The sequence below is a fragment of the Pleurodeles waltl genome, chromosome 10 (assembly GCF_031143425.1).
Source record: "Pleurodeles waltl isolate 20211129_DDA chromosome 10, aPleWal1.hap1.20221129, whole genome shotgun sequence".
NCBI classification, from domain to species: domain Eukaryota; kingdom Metazoa; phylum Chordata; class Amphibia; order Caudata; family Salamandridae; genus Pleurodeles; species Pleurodeles waltl.
The window spans coordinates 859707296-859722602 of record NC_090449.1 but is presented as its reverse complement, the minus strand read 5'-3'; the positions used below and the strand labels follow the sequence as shown (position 1 = coordinate 859722602).

Here is a 15307-nt window from a genome sequence, read left to right as displayed (position 1 = left end):
TGGTGTACAATAGAATACAGTGTCCTACAGTGCAGTCGAGTGGATTGTTATACAATGTGTAGAGCTGAATAGCAAAGAGTGGTGTAGAGTGGATTACTGTTTGAGTAAAGTGGAGTAAAGTTGGAAGAGTACCATACCATACAAGAGTTGCGTACATTGAAACTGAGTGGACCTGACTATTATAGAGTGGCATAGAGTAGAGAAGTGTACCATGGCATACAGTGTAGTAGAGTGTTGTACAGTGGAGTGTGGGAGTATAGAGTGGAGTACAATTTTGGAGGGTGTTATACAGTGTAGTCTTGCAGAGTGGAATTGCATAGAATACAGTAGGATGAAGTACAGTGGAGCTGCATAGAGTGGAGTGGGATATACAGTAGTGGTGTAGAGTGGAGCAGCGTGGAATGGCTTACAGTTGAATAGTGTAGAGTTGGAGGCATTGGGATGGCTTACAGCGGAGCGCCATACACTGGATTGTCATACAGTGTAATAGCATAGAATGTAGTAGTGTAGAGTGGAGTGGAGTAGTGTAGAGGGGAGTACAGTGGAGTGTCACACTGAAGTGACAGAGTAGAGTGGGGCATAGTGGAGTGGAGTGCAATGGAGTGATGCAGAGTGGAGTATGGTGGAATAACTGAGTTGTGTATAGAGGAGTGGCGTAGAGTGTAGTGCAGAACAGATTTAGGTGAAATTTCTTAGGAATGTAGATTATGGTGTGTAAAATAACAGAAAACAGCAAATTGGGCAGACTTGTGTTTCTCCATATTTACGAAGCAACGTAATGCCATGCATGGTGGCCTTGCATTGGTTTGTAAACTTGAATTAAGTACTAGTTACCCATGCCACCGTATGCGTGACGCAAGGGTAACACAATAAAATTTGACCGCTAGGACACATTTAGCACCGTGGTACATGGTGATGACAAGCCAGTATATGTTTGGGTAATGCAAAATTAAAATAACGCATAATGCAAAATAAGCATAATGATGTACCGTGGCATTTCATGATGGCCTTGAGCATAGCATACACCAAGTGCTGCCCTGGCATTTGAGGATTTATGAAGATTTTCATGCTTTGAATGAGTTTGTGATTGTGGATTTATCCTCGGAATGAGGATTGTCAACTGGATATTGAGGGCCATAGCCATACATTAGGTGCTGTACATGGACAGTTTTTTTATTTGAAACTTTAGTTAAGCATATGAAACGGTGTTCTTGAAGTTTAATGGTTGGGTCTGGACAGTTGAGGATATAACTGGGCAGATGTCTGTCACATGATGAAGGTGGTGATTACGTCTTCCTATATGTTTATCAGACTTAGTACAATTTTTGGTTTATTAACCTTACACATATTTTAGTTTTTTTAGTGAAGTCATATCCTGTAAGGCCATCAGGGCCAAACTTAAGGCAACTTCACTTACTCTGCTCAAGGTCATTTTTTGGACAGCCATCTTAATAAATCTGCATTAAGTACCAGAACCAGCTGTGTGTTTGGTGTCTTAAGAGGATCTGAGCTTTATCACCTGACACCTTGATGGCTCTCTTGCTGTCAAGATACATTTTTTTCACTTTTCTGTCAAGATATACTTAACCTATCTGCATAGCTACGATCCAAATAAATGAGGATTGAAGTGCAGGTACCCAGGGTTTGTGGATTCCTTTCGAGGGGACCAAGAAAATAGCCAAAATACAGCTAATTTTGTTTTTTGGAGCGGACAAATGGGGAAAAGGGTGCTGCAGAATAAAGTGTCTATTTTTTTCGCCTGCACATATCATCACTGAAGGGTTTGCAATGCTAAAATCACCATTTTCCTATTCTTCAGGAACAGGCAGACTTGAGTCAGAAAATCCAAATTTTCAACACAATATTGGCACTTTACTGGGACATAGAACATTGTTCTTATTTTTTGTGATTTTAACCTCCTTCCAGTTAGTGGCAGAAATAGGTGTAGAACCAATAGTGGATCCCAGAAAGCTATAAATTTCTGAAAAGTAGACACAATTCTGAATTCAACAACAGGTCATTTGTGTAGATTCTTTAAGCTTTTTCTTTAGAAATTAACAGTTGAAATAAAAAAATATTGAAATTGACAGCCATTTGTGTCTGCGTTTTCATCTGCAACATCTTCCAACTTTGGCAGATTTTCAAAAGCAATATACTATTACGTCCACTTGACCGTTCTGGTTGGAGAGATCTATAGGGCTTGTAGGTTCACCAAGAACCTGAAGTACCCAGAGCCAGTAACGGAGCTGCACCTTGCAATGGTTTTTTCATGTGTACCGGATATACAGCAATTTATTTGGTAAAATAAGAGTGAAAAATAGGTATCAAGCAAACTATGTATTTCCGAAATGGGCACATGATGTGAAGTTTAGAAGCAGTGGTTATTTGCACATCTCTGAATTTATGGGTACCCATATTAGCATGTGAATTAGAAGGCAATTCTCAAAATGACTTCTTTTTTACACACTGTTTACATTTGGAAGGAAAATGCAGAGAAAGACAATTGGCAATAACACTTGTTCTATTATTCTGTGTTCCTCTGGGTCTTCTGATATAAATGGTATCTTCCTTGTGTGTGTAGGCCTAGTACCTGGGTCAAGAAACAGTCCAAAAAGCAATGTGGACACATCACATTTTTCCACTGAAAACTGACCCTTTATTTACAATGAGCCTAGCTGTGGATTTTGTGCCCTAACTCTGTCGGCACCTAGGGAAACCTAGCAAACATCTACATTTTTGGAAACTAGACACCGAGGGAAATGAAGGATGGGGTGACTTGTGTGACTCTCACCAGGTTCTGTTACCCAGAATCTCTTGCAAACCTCAAAATTCATCTAAAAAAAGAATTTTCCTCACATTTCTGTGATGGAAAGTTCTAGAATCTGAGGGCAGCCGCAAACTTTCCTCACTCAGCACTCCCCAAGGTCTTTTGATAAAAATGGTACCTAACTTGCATGGGCAGGCCTAATGCCCGTGACAGGAAACGGCCCAAAATGCAACATGGGCACATCACATTTTTCCACTGAAAACTTACCCTTTTTTTCAATGTGCCTCAATATGGATTTTGGGCTGTAGCTCAGCCGGCACCTGGGGAAACTGAGCAAACCTTTACATTTTTTTAAACTAGACACACCGGAATCCAGGATGGGATAAATTCTGTGGCTCTCACCAGCTTCTGTTACCCAGAGTCCCTAGCAAACCTCAATTTGTCTAAAAAAAAAAAAAAAAAATAACATTTTCCTCACATTTCTATGAAGGAATGTTCTGGAATCTGAGAGGAGCCACAAACTTCTATCTACCCAACATTCCCCCAGGTCTCCTAATAAAAATGTTACCTCACTTGTATGGGTAGACCTAGTGCCCACAACAGGAAACACCCTAAACACAATGTGGGCACATCACATTTTTCTACTGAAAATTGACCCTTTTTTTACATTGTGCCTATCTGTGGATTTTGGTCCCTAGCTCAGCTGGAACTCAGGGAATCCTAGCAAACCTGTACATTTTTAAAACCTCTTCCTAAAAAGGAGTGCAGGTGGTGGTGCAGCTGTCAAGCATTGTGCAGGTCTCACCCTTATCTGGTCTAGCTGTAAAAACTGATTGTAGCATTGATTGAGCAGCAAATCGTGTGCACTAAATTGCTACTTTTCATAGAAAATTTACACATTTTCATACTGCACAACCCGTTTTTTCATTGTCTTTGACAGATTATTTAGTTATGTGGTACAACGTTTTAGTCCTAGAGTGAACTCTCTCAAATGCTGTATAAGGTGGCTTGCTTGAAACAGACTTTTCTGCTTTTGAAAATCTAGTTGATTTTCCTTGAATAGCTTGACAACCTTTGTATGCCCTTTGATTATCGTTATGTTTGCTTTAAGGTTCTTGAACTATGTGCACACAAGGCGGTGGGTGGAGGCAGGGAATAGGAAAAGGAGTGCGACTGATTTGGCAAAAGAGATTTTGTTAGGAGAGGTTTTAGTTGGAATTCTGAAAGCAGTGTCTTTGGCTGTGAAATTAATGTAGCTCATGTTGGTCCAGGGTCAGCAGAAGACACAGCCGGTGGGATAGTGTCTACTTTTCCTCATAGTGGTTCAGTTATTTCACGAGATGAGACCCACGGGGCCAACGTTTATATTGATGACAATTGCGGCAGATTAAAACTTCCAGAGCCCAATACAATAATGCCTATACCCATCTGCCTCCCAACCTTCTGCCCTCAGTCCCTGTGGTGAAGACCAGGAACACTGACGCAGCGGAGAACCACCTCACCCCGTCACAACTGACTAAACATACTTAACACACCCGTGATTTGTAGTCCACAAATAACCACAAAGGGGCAAATATGCTTAGGGCAACTGACTTTTTCAGTCTTTTGTGGCTGAGAGCTGGTGTGGCCACCCCCCTCCATCACACCACATAGGCATGGCACCATGTTTCCTAACCCTTTTCTGCTGACCGTTTGCATAGGTACTAACTTACACAAAACACCCCGCACTATGCCATTAGAAATGTGCTCTGCAATACCCATCAACCTCATCCACATCAACACAACTTTCTCTTCATCACAAGTTAGTCTCCCTCTTAATGTCAGTGAAACACATGGAGAACAAATATTTCATAGCCCCTGAGACACTAAACTAACTATAGAAGAGGCAAAGGGAGCTGGACAATAGAATAAAAGTAGTCAGAAATGTCTCCCATAACGGAGAAAAGGAGAGAGACACCCACAAGCATTAATCAATCCACGGCAGGAACTTTACTAAGTGTCCGCGCTTTTCATGGGCGTCTGGAACCACCAAGCAAGAAGTGGTGTTCTTTAAGGACTGTGGGGATAGTTGTGATGTAGGAACACTCCCACGCTCATTTATGAAGGAACACTGCCACTGGGGAACCAACTATAGGTCTGACATTTATGAAGTATAGTCATTAGCAAGATACGACTCCTATTACTGCTCTCACGTAGAGTCCATCAAAATCCCAAATCATTAGCGCCTGGTTCCAGTGCTAAGTGGAGCGTCTCTTACATCCTGGAAAGCAGAGATAGACGTGGCTACATTTCACTGTAAACGTGGTCGGTCTGGGGGTACATCTTTTTCTTGCAGTGATTTGCGCAGAAGCACAAAACATAACAAATACCAAAGGCATTGAGACTGGTTAATTTGTGTGTCCGGGTTATGCCCGAAAAATATGTTTATTTTGTACCATAACAATCCTGTGCATTCGGTTTAATCAAGTGAACCGATCTCTTTGAGTAGTTTGCACAATTCGCTGTCCGGGTGTGTTTTTTATTAATTAAATAGTGACTCGTGCAATCGTTTCATAGATAAATCAGCGATAAAATGTAGATTCTGGTACAAAACAAGCTTTTCACGTAATTATTAAATATGTCTGCAAATATTTTCTATCAAAACACGAACACAAGAGGGTAAATCCATGCAGCAAGACAGCATTTAATTATACAAACCTGCTTTTAGACCCTTTACTTACATAATGCCTCTTGTTTTAATCATTTATGCCTGCTCAGGGATGTGTCTGCATGTGGCCTTGGGCGAACAGAGTACAGGTACACTGTGATTATAAAATAATGAGAGCGCAACTGAGTGTAATTAAGCAATTGTCGTGCTTGCATTCTTGCTCGTTTATCATCATTTGATGTACCTGAGTACCTAACATTTCAGACTGCCAATTAATGCAAACCACACAGTAGTAAGCAATCCATTGATTTCGCCTTTAGTATAATGAACTTCGCTCCATGCTTTCAGCAGCTATCCAAATGAAGCTAAGGGAATCCTGACTTACTCAACTGAATCTTATTTCACATGTCCAGTCCCCTACAGATAGAGCTGGACATATGCTGGGTCTGATCTTTACAAATATTGCTAGTTTGGAGGTCCGCTCCCCAGAGCATTTTGTATGGTCAGATCACGTTTGTGTTCCTTTTACATTTTATTAGCTTGCCACTAGAATAGGATGTCTGCACCCACGGAGATGAAGAGAAGGTGCAGAACATCTCGGAAGGGTCCTTTGCACATACCCTCAGGTCCTCAGCGCCTTCTTTGACAGGGCTAGTAGACTCAGATATTGCTCTGTTTAATTGATGGGTCACTAATTCCTTGGACCTTTTATCACCTGTGAAACGTTATGTGGCAAAAAGATCCAAGTCTTCTGCCCCGTGGTTCTCCCCTGCCCTTAGAGCAGAAAAAAGCCCATGCAAAAAACTGGAGTGAATTTGGAGGTCTTATGATCCTGGGGCTAAGATTTTATATAGAGCAGCTCTCAGCGCATTTTGAAAACTTATACAAAATACTATGGGGGGTGTTTTTTCGCATATTGACTGCCTCTAACTCATCTAGAGAAGTGTCTCTAATATTGTGAAGTCTTTCATTTTTCCAGAGGTGGCTAAAAGTGTTATTAATCCTTCTGCCAAACACTTGTTCTGTAAGTTTGTAAAGTGCACAGCTTCCTAAACAGGGTTTCCCGACGCTGAGCCATAAAAACAGCGCAAGTCAACTCCCAGATTAACATAGCCACATCTTCAGGTTCTTGCGAAAAGCAAGGTGTGTGGAATAGTTTATTAAGGTAACTAGAAGGGAGTTCCAGAACTTGGGACCCAAAACTGAGAATGAACGGCCACCTATTCGGGTCAAGCAAAACCTAGGAACTGTACATAGTGCCGGGGTCTTAAGGAGCGGGGTGGCAAATATATCAGTATTCGCTCCTGAATCTAGCAAGGGCCAACTCTCATTCTAGCTTTAAAGACATAGCACAATGCCTTTGTGAAGCTCTTGAAGGAGATGGGCAGTCGAAGCAAACTTTGGGAGGTGGAACAGAAGGCATGCCACAGAATTCTGAACAGTCTGCAGGCGGCAATTAGAAACTTGGTCCATTCCTTGGTAAAGAATGTTATCATAATCCAATCTGGGCAGGGTGAAGGCTTGAGTTACTGTCTTTTGGGCTGGCAAAGGGAGAATGAAGATAATTTTCTTCAGCTACTTGAGTATGGAAAAACAAGTAGAAGTCACCTTCACTACCTGAGAATTCATCAAAAGATTTTTGCCCAGTAGGAAGCCCAAGTCCTTAACCATGCAAGACAGAGTAGGAAAGGGCCCCAAAGAAGCGGGTCAATGTTGTGGACCCCAAAGTTGGGGACTCTTACCCTAGCTCATTACCTCCATCTTATCACCATTCAGCTTGAGCGAGGAGTTACTCATCCAAGTGCCAATTGACCTCAAGCCATGGTTAAGATTGAAGAGATCCTGGTCTTGTCCCGATGTTAGTGAAAACACGATTTGTGCATCATCTGCATATGAAAAAAGGGTCAGGCTGCAGTTCTCCACTACTTCTGCAACCAGGCAGACATAGATGTTAAACAGCAGCAGACTGTGCACTTAGCCCTGAGGGACACCAGATGTTAAACATTGCCTACCAGATGCTGCACTGGCCGAGAATACCTGAAAAGTCTGACTGGGGAGGAATGAGGTAAACCAAGCTAGTGCAGTTCCTTCAAGTCCCAACGCTGACAGTCTCTCGATCAGGCTGGAGTGGGACACAGTATCAAACACTGCTCAAATCAAGTAGGATGAGTGCTGCAGTTCCGCCTTCAAACAGGAGCTTTCTGAGATGGTCCATAACTCAAAGGAGGGTGGATTCTGTACTATGTCCTGCCCTGAAAACTGATTGTGAAGAATAAATAAAGTTTAGATTGGGAGAGTGGGATTGGCATCATCATCCAGACTACCAGGATGAAATGCCATTTCAGCGCCTCTCGAGTACTCCATCACCTGCAAATGGATGTCAGCTACCTTTTTTGTAAAAATAAAAACAGGGCCAATTTCTTATACTTAGATTGTGACAGCAAAGGCGCTGGAAATGTTTGGCTAGAGTCAGAAAGTTCCTTACCAACATTAAAGAGCATTTTCTGATGGTTTTGGGGCTTAACAATTTTATCAGTGTAGAATAGCTCACATGCCTTCTTACAGACCCCATGATAGCTTTCCTGTACAAGACTTTTGAAGTTGCATCATAGGGCCTTTTCCAGATCCTTTCCAAAACTTTACAGCATCTTTTCTCCAGCTGCAGTGTGTTAAGCCACTGGGCCGATGGGATAGTTCTGGCCAGATGTCTAGAAACAACAGGTAAAACTCGTCCAGTGCATTTCGTATTCAATTATCTACCAGACCCTGATCTGAGCAGGCTGAATCTTTAAAAATCAGTTTTGTAATGAGAAGTTGGCATTTCAGAGCGACCGCATCTAGTTTAGACCACTTTCTGGTCATGGTAGAAGTATTAAGCCTCCTTGAACATAAGGCAGTTGGAGCTTTAATAGTGAAGGGAACTACACTGTGATCAGGCCAATTCAAAAGGATAGATGAAACAACCATTCAGTCCTGCACGTTGGTGAAAATCTGATCCAAAAGGTGACCTGCTTCATGGGTGGGAGTGGTATTACAAAGGGCAAGATTTAAAAGACTTTTGAAAGAGATTTTTAATGAGACTGCATCCCAAAGTGCATTTGGGGTCGTCTAGAAGGATGTTAAGATCCCCCAACAGCATGAAATTTGCAGGTTTGAGGGCAAAAGGGGCTATTGTGTCAGAGATGGAAGCACACCACTCCCGGCATAACGAGTAGGCCTACTTACCAAGCCCCCAGATGAAGTAAACTTTGGTGTAAGTGCGAGGGAGAAAAGGAAGGCCTCGCAAGCAGGGATTAGGAAGAGCTTCTGTTTTGCAGTTGTAGACCTTCTTATAGACTATGGCAACTGCTCCACCCGTCTGCCTTGTCTCTCTCTCTCTCTCCTAGCAATATAATAACTTAGTGGTAATGCTGCAATTACATCAGGCATTGAGCGATCTGTCATAAACAAGGCATCAGGGTTGTGGTCCCACAGCAGGTTAAAGATATCTTGCTGATGTTTGGGGAGAGAGCTGCAGTTCACACTGAGAAAATAATATTGTGTCATGTCTTTACACCCCGAGCGGGAGGTCATGTCGCACATGGCTACACTCCTAGCCTAGGTGCTCAGTCTGGGCTCCCGGGTAAGGGAAAGACTTGACAATTCTCAGAAGTGGGTAAACTAACTCCCAAATCAACTCTCAAACAATTTGTCAGGTGGGTAGGCTAAAAAAGCTAGACATTGGCTGGCAGAGAACCTCAGCCTGTTTCCCTGAGAAAGTCCAGGGTTCCTGGCCCCAACCGGAGGGGAGTAGACGGGCTTGCCCTAGGTGAGCCTGCTGCGTGCGTCCCCTGCCTGTCTTTTCTGCCGACTACATTTAAAGGGCACAGAGCACTAGCTGACTTCACCCCTCAGCTTCTGATTGGCTCCCCAGCAGCAAATAGGAGCAATTTATCGCCTGTTCTAAGCACGGGCAAAAAGACACAGAGCGTGTTGCCAAAAGTGCAAAATAAGCATTAAAACAGTAAAGTGCAATAGAACTTTTAAAACAGTGGAATCTTTCAAGTCAAGGAATCAAAAACACATGGTATATATGGTGAACTCTGTAACACACTATCTGTTTTCTTTGATGAGAAAATTTAGAATGTGTATTCTGCTTTCTCTGCTGTATCTAGTGGGAATATGATGCAATTATTTCCATCCTGTCATAAGGCACCCTCCTCTGAGTTCTGTCTATTTCAGAAAAAGCCGACTTAAGGGAGCTTGAGTGTTGGAAATTGCCCTTTTTGCAGGGTTATCCCCAATCCTTTTGCCTCATTCCTCCTATCTTTTCTCATCAGTGTTTGCAGGTTTTAATACTCTGGGCATGTTACCACTGCTGACCAGTACTAAAGTGCAAGTGCTCTGTCTAAATTGGATTGGTGATTGGTTTCTCCATGAATGGCATATTTGATTCACTACTGAGTCTCTAACTAAAGTGCACTAGATGTGCCAAGGGCCTGTAAATCAAATGTTAATAGTGGGCCTGCAGCACTGATTGTGCCACCCATATGAGTAGCCCTGTAAACATGTCTCAGACCTGCCACTGTAGTGTTTGTGTGGGCAGTTTTAACTACAATTCAACATGGCAAGTGCACCCACTTGCCAGGAGCAAACCTTTCCTTTTACTACATATAAGCATCCCCAAAGTTAGGCCCAAGGCAGCCCCATGGGCAGAGTGCAGTGTATTTTGTACTGGTGTATTTTACATGTCCTGATGGTGAAATACTGCTAAATGTGTTTTTCACTATTGCAAGGTCTATCTCTCCTTTAGGTTAACATGGGGGACTGCCTTTAAATATTGTTTACGTGTAATTTCCCATTGGGAGAAGATAAAGATTTGGAGTTTGGGGTCTCTGAACTCACAATTTAAAAATACATCTTTTGGTGAAGTTGGTTTTTAAATTGTAAGTTTGAAAATGGCACTTTTAGAAAGTCAGTATTTTCTTGCTTAACCATTCTGTGCCTTAGCCTGGCTGTGTAATTCAAGTCTCGGTCAAGATGACTGTTGGGCTGCTTGTGAATTTACTCTAAACAGTCAGAGACAGCTGAGGTGTGCCTTGCATAACCTGATAGGTCTTCCATGGTTTGAGTGGTGGGAGGAGCTGACACTTACTCCTGAATAGGGTCATTTTCTTGTCCTTATACAAAGCAGTCTACAACCCTGTGGGGTGTGTCTGGGGCCAGGGCAGGAAAGACAGGGTCGTGTGCACTACAAAGACTTTCCTTTGAAGTTTGTCTACTTCAAAGGCAGAAATGAATATAAGTATTGGGCCTCTGAGATTTCAACTTCTAAACACTTCTGGACTGAGGACATTCTGCCAGGAAGAAGAGCTGGATGCTGTAGGAGGGACTGCCAGTCTGCCTGTTGCTTTGCTCTGCTGGCGTGCTTCTTCTGTCCTGGGGGTGCAAGGACTGGACTTTGCTTTCTACATCCGGTTTTCCAAGGTCCTCCAAGGGTTTGGACTGAGCTTACCTCCTGTTATAAGTCTCAGGGATATCAAAGACTTCTCTGCCAGCACCTGGGCTATCTTTCCGAGAGTCCTGACTCGACAAGTGGTGCAAAATACAGTTCCTGGACCTTTGGTAGTAAGTTCTGGAGCGACCAAGAAGAAACCAAATGCATTGACTCCAGATCAACTGTGGAACCAACGCCGCTGTCTGACTTTACACAGATGGCTACACCAGGAGCCATGGTCCCCGCTGAATGCAACAACCATGAACAATGCCACATGCCTGACGCCGCGGTAGCACCTTTGAAGTCCCCAGTGCCTCACCTCAACTGCCGGGCAGGAAGGAACCAAGGACTCACCTCCCCAGTAGCAGGAAGAAACCATTGCTTCACCGACTTGGAAGCAGTAAGGAACCAACATCCCACCAGCCCCAGCGATGCCTCATCTCCCGAGTCCGTGCAGCATCTTTGTTTCATCATTTACCAAAGGCACTGTGCCTGGGGTCCGTGCGACTCCACGACCGGCCCGCATTCCCTTGCAGGTGGCTCTGGACTGTTGGTAATGACTCAGTCAACGACATTGTGATAGTCTCATTTGTAGCCATTATGTTTCTAAGCGCTTTATTGAGATTTAACCTTTAAAAATGTGTATAGTTGCTTGTGTATGTTGGATGTTTGTCCTTTTGGTCTTGTTTTATTCAGATAAATAGTGGCTATTTTCCTTAACTGGTGTTGAGTCCTGTTGTAGTTTTCACTGTTACTGTGTGTGTGTACAATACTTTACACATTGCCTTTGAGATAAGCCTGACTGCTCGTGCCAAGCTAACAAGAGGTGAGCAGGGGGTTGTCTTAGCTCAGTTACTCCCTTACCCTGACTAGAGCAAGCGTCCCTTCTTGGACAGGGTACAATCCCCTGCCAGCTAGACCCCATTTCTAACACTTGAGAAATGCAAGTCTGGTTCCTCTGATGACCCTTGCCCTCCTTACATTTATAGGATGATGGCTCAGCACGTTAATCCATGCCTCAATTAAATTTGGAACACCTTTAAATTCTGGGGTATTTTTGCTTCTTGGAAACAGGCATTCCTTCTTGGACTTCTTAAGAAACTGAATGCGGATCCTTGTGTCTTAAGCACTTTTTACCTATTTCACTTTTACCTGCCACTGCTACAATTTTGGAGAAATTGGTGAACCAGCAGTTATATATTATGTTAGAGGCAAATGGTCTTCTCATGGCTTTGTTCACCAAAACTGAACTCTTCGAGGCGGCTGAGTTTGTAAGGGAAACTCATGTCATGGTGGTGGTGTTAGACCTGTCTGCAGCGTTTTACACGGTGTCCCATTCTACGCTCCTGAACAGGCTAAATCAATATGGGGTCCTGGGCAAGGTCCTTTCCTGACCTAAATAATTTTTGGAAGGCAGTTTATCCCCACCATTTCTTTTCATCATCCGAGCCTCTGCTTTGTGGGTTACCTGAGGGATCGACCCTGAGCCCGCTTATGTTTAACCTATACCTTACCCCACTGGCTGGCTTGATCGAAACTTGGGGTGTTAAGGTGGTCTCATACGCAGATGACACCCAACTTCTGTTGTCGTTTCTGGAATGCTCAGAAGTCGTATTGCATAACTTTAAGGAGTGCCTTAAAGGGGTCACTGCTTAGATGGAGTAAAATGTTCTTAAATTAAACTTCAACAAAATTGAAGTTTTCTATTCAGTCAAGGCCAGCCTCCCCCGTCGAACTCTGGTGGCATGTTTGACTCTGTCGTCTCCTTCTCGGCTCAAATAAGACCGATTTAATTGGTCTGCTTCCTAAAACTTAAAACCGTAAGGAAGCTGTTGCACTCTGTTCGAGAAGAGACCCGTACAATTGTAGTCTATTCTATGATAACCTCTTGATTGGACTACATCAGTAGCCTCTATCTGGGCCTGCCTGCTTGTTTGCCGCTCAGACTTCAGATAATTCAGAAGGCCGGTGGTGAGACTGATTCAGCAAATTCCTCTCTGTCAGCATATCTCCCCCCATGTGAAGCATCTGGCTCCTTGTGATAAAGCACATCAAGTTCAAAGCCCTTATGTTAGCTTTTAGAGCACTTGCATGATACGGCCCTCATTAGCTGAGGAACAGATTGAGCCCCTACACACAAGAGTGTTGAGGTCTAGCAACCTCCATTTAAATGCAGATTCCTAAATTCCCTAAGGCCTGTTGTTGGGGGAGTTCCTTTACGGTACTTAAGACCAAACTCTGGAATGCCCTGCCGCCCAAGCTGCGTTGGGCGAGTCAGTGGCCATATATAAGAGAGCTAAACACCAGGCTGTTTGATGCAGTTTAGAGTCCTAGATGATGTGGTTCGATTTTTGTCTTTGCTTTGAGCACACAGGATGCTTCAGCTGAAGCAACTGCACACTTAACAAATGCTATTTCATTGATTGATTAATTGATTCTTCTAGGTCTATACAGTACACATTCCATCATGTAGAAATCATTAATCATGATAGCTGGAGCTGACCCCTTGGGATACAGTTGCCCTGCAGGGGATATTATGTCAGGCTGTAGAGTGAAGCTCATGTTGTCCAGCTCTCTTGTGGCTTTAAATGTTTAAATGCTCACTCTTGCAGCTCCGACAGCATCAGCAGTGACGAGGAGGAGCTACGGACGCTGGGGAGCAGTGGCAGCGAAAGCAGCACCCCGGAAAACATTGGCCCTCCCTTCATTATGGATGAGAACAGCTGGTACAACAAATGCCAGAGAGTGGAGCAGAAGTATCGCCTAACTTTGGAGCAGAAGGTAAATTCTTTGCAATTAGGGAAAGATGACAGAGATGAAAGGGATCGAATTGTAAAATGTGATATCTTTGAACACTGAAGAGCATGTTGGCGTGTTATTACTGTGAGCATCTGGTCCATCGCAAAGGTATTTTACAGCTACCAATACCATTATACAATATGTATGTGTGTCTGTGAGATAGATTAATATATATATATATATATATATATATATATATATATATCTTCAACAGATGGACCGACGGCCATCTGACGGCTGCACCGATCCCGTTAGTCAGATCCCAATTATTGAAACAGAATCATATCCACCAAGCTCAAATTCAGTTCATTGAATTTATTTTCTTATACGGGTAACACAGAGTCCTGAGATAAGATGTCAACGCATTTCGGCAGAACGCCTTCTACTATATATATATATATATATATATATATATATATATATATATATATATATATATATATATATATAAGCATCAGAGTTGATTGCCTTAACCATTTGCACAGTGTTGTCGTTTTTGCTGTTACTAGATTCCAGGTACACCTTTTCTTCCCTCCGTTATATATTCCCGAAAACTGAACACACGGTCAGGGTTTGGTGTAATGATGTAACATGGCTCCATGCCAGAGCACTGGGCATGGAACCAGCTTGTTCTGAGGTTCTGTCATGCAGGGTTCTCTGCATGACAGTTGATATGCTGGCTGTTGGTTGAGGCTGTAATAAATACCTCCTACCACATATCTTCATCTTGTGTGGACTCACTTTATTACACTGGCGACGCTTGGGTGGAGAAAGGAACACAGAGGAAGGGACAGCCTCAACAACAACAAAGAAGGAAGAGCTTGGATTATTTAAGAGAAAAACGGAGATAACTTACAGAGACGTGCTGGGAGAGGATCGAGCGTCTTGCAGCATGTTCTAGCGGAGAAAAGTGTGAAATTACGGTTGTAGGGGCTTTGTGGAAAGCTGTTTGAGCGTTTACTGAGGATCAAAGTGGTCTCTGTATGCTTCACGACGTCAGAAGGTCAGTGAGCAATTGGAAAAGGACTGAAAGCTGTGGGAATTGTTGGCGGCCATCTTGAGTGTGGTGAAAGGAGAAAAACAAGCCAGATTGACTGAAGAAAATAGACTGGATGTTTGGTTGCGGCCATTTTGAGTGAGGAAAACGATCCGAAATTGCTCAAAGAGAAAGCAAGCCCAACTGCCTGAAGAAAACGGACCAAATGTTTCGTGGTGGCCATCTTAGATGAGGAAGAAGGAATTTTTTTTTAATTTTTTAAAAAAAAATGTTTACAGCGCAATTGTTGGAGGACATCGAAGAAGAACATCGGTCTATTGGAAGTTGAAACTTAGACGGAGACTGGATAAGGATCACTATATTGGTTTGTGGTCACTGGAATATACATTTCTTTGGAAACTTTATTGCACTTGTGGAATACAAGTATTGGGCGTTGTAAAATGAATTAAACTGAAAAGGTCGTCTCTGCGGTGACAAACACACCTGAAGACCCGTGTTTGATATAGCGGCATCGTGCTGGGACATACAGTGACTGGCACACCTTTTGGACTTTAAGTACTTTTAGCAACTTGTAGGGTTTGGAATATATTGTGGGGAAGAAGTGTTTTACACCTCTTGTGA

The 15307-nt window shown here is 43.0% G+C and overlaps 1 protein-coding gene across 1 annotated transcript in view; it reads left to right on the top strand.

Moving 5' to 3' along the window:
• RUNDC3B (RUN domain containing 3B) overlaps window positions 1-15307 on the top strand; it is a 781529-nt gene that overhangs the window by 401540 nt on the left and 364682 nt on the right. Inside the window, exon 7 of the mRNA XM_069211571.1 lies at window positions 13503-13671. Coding sequence (XP_069067672.1) covers window positions 13503-13671 — 169 coding nt within the window. The remainder of the gene's footprint in view (window positions 1-13502; window positions 13672-15307) is intronic.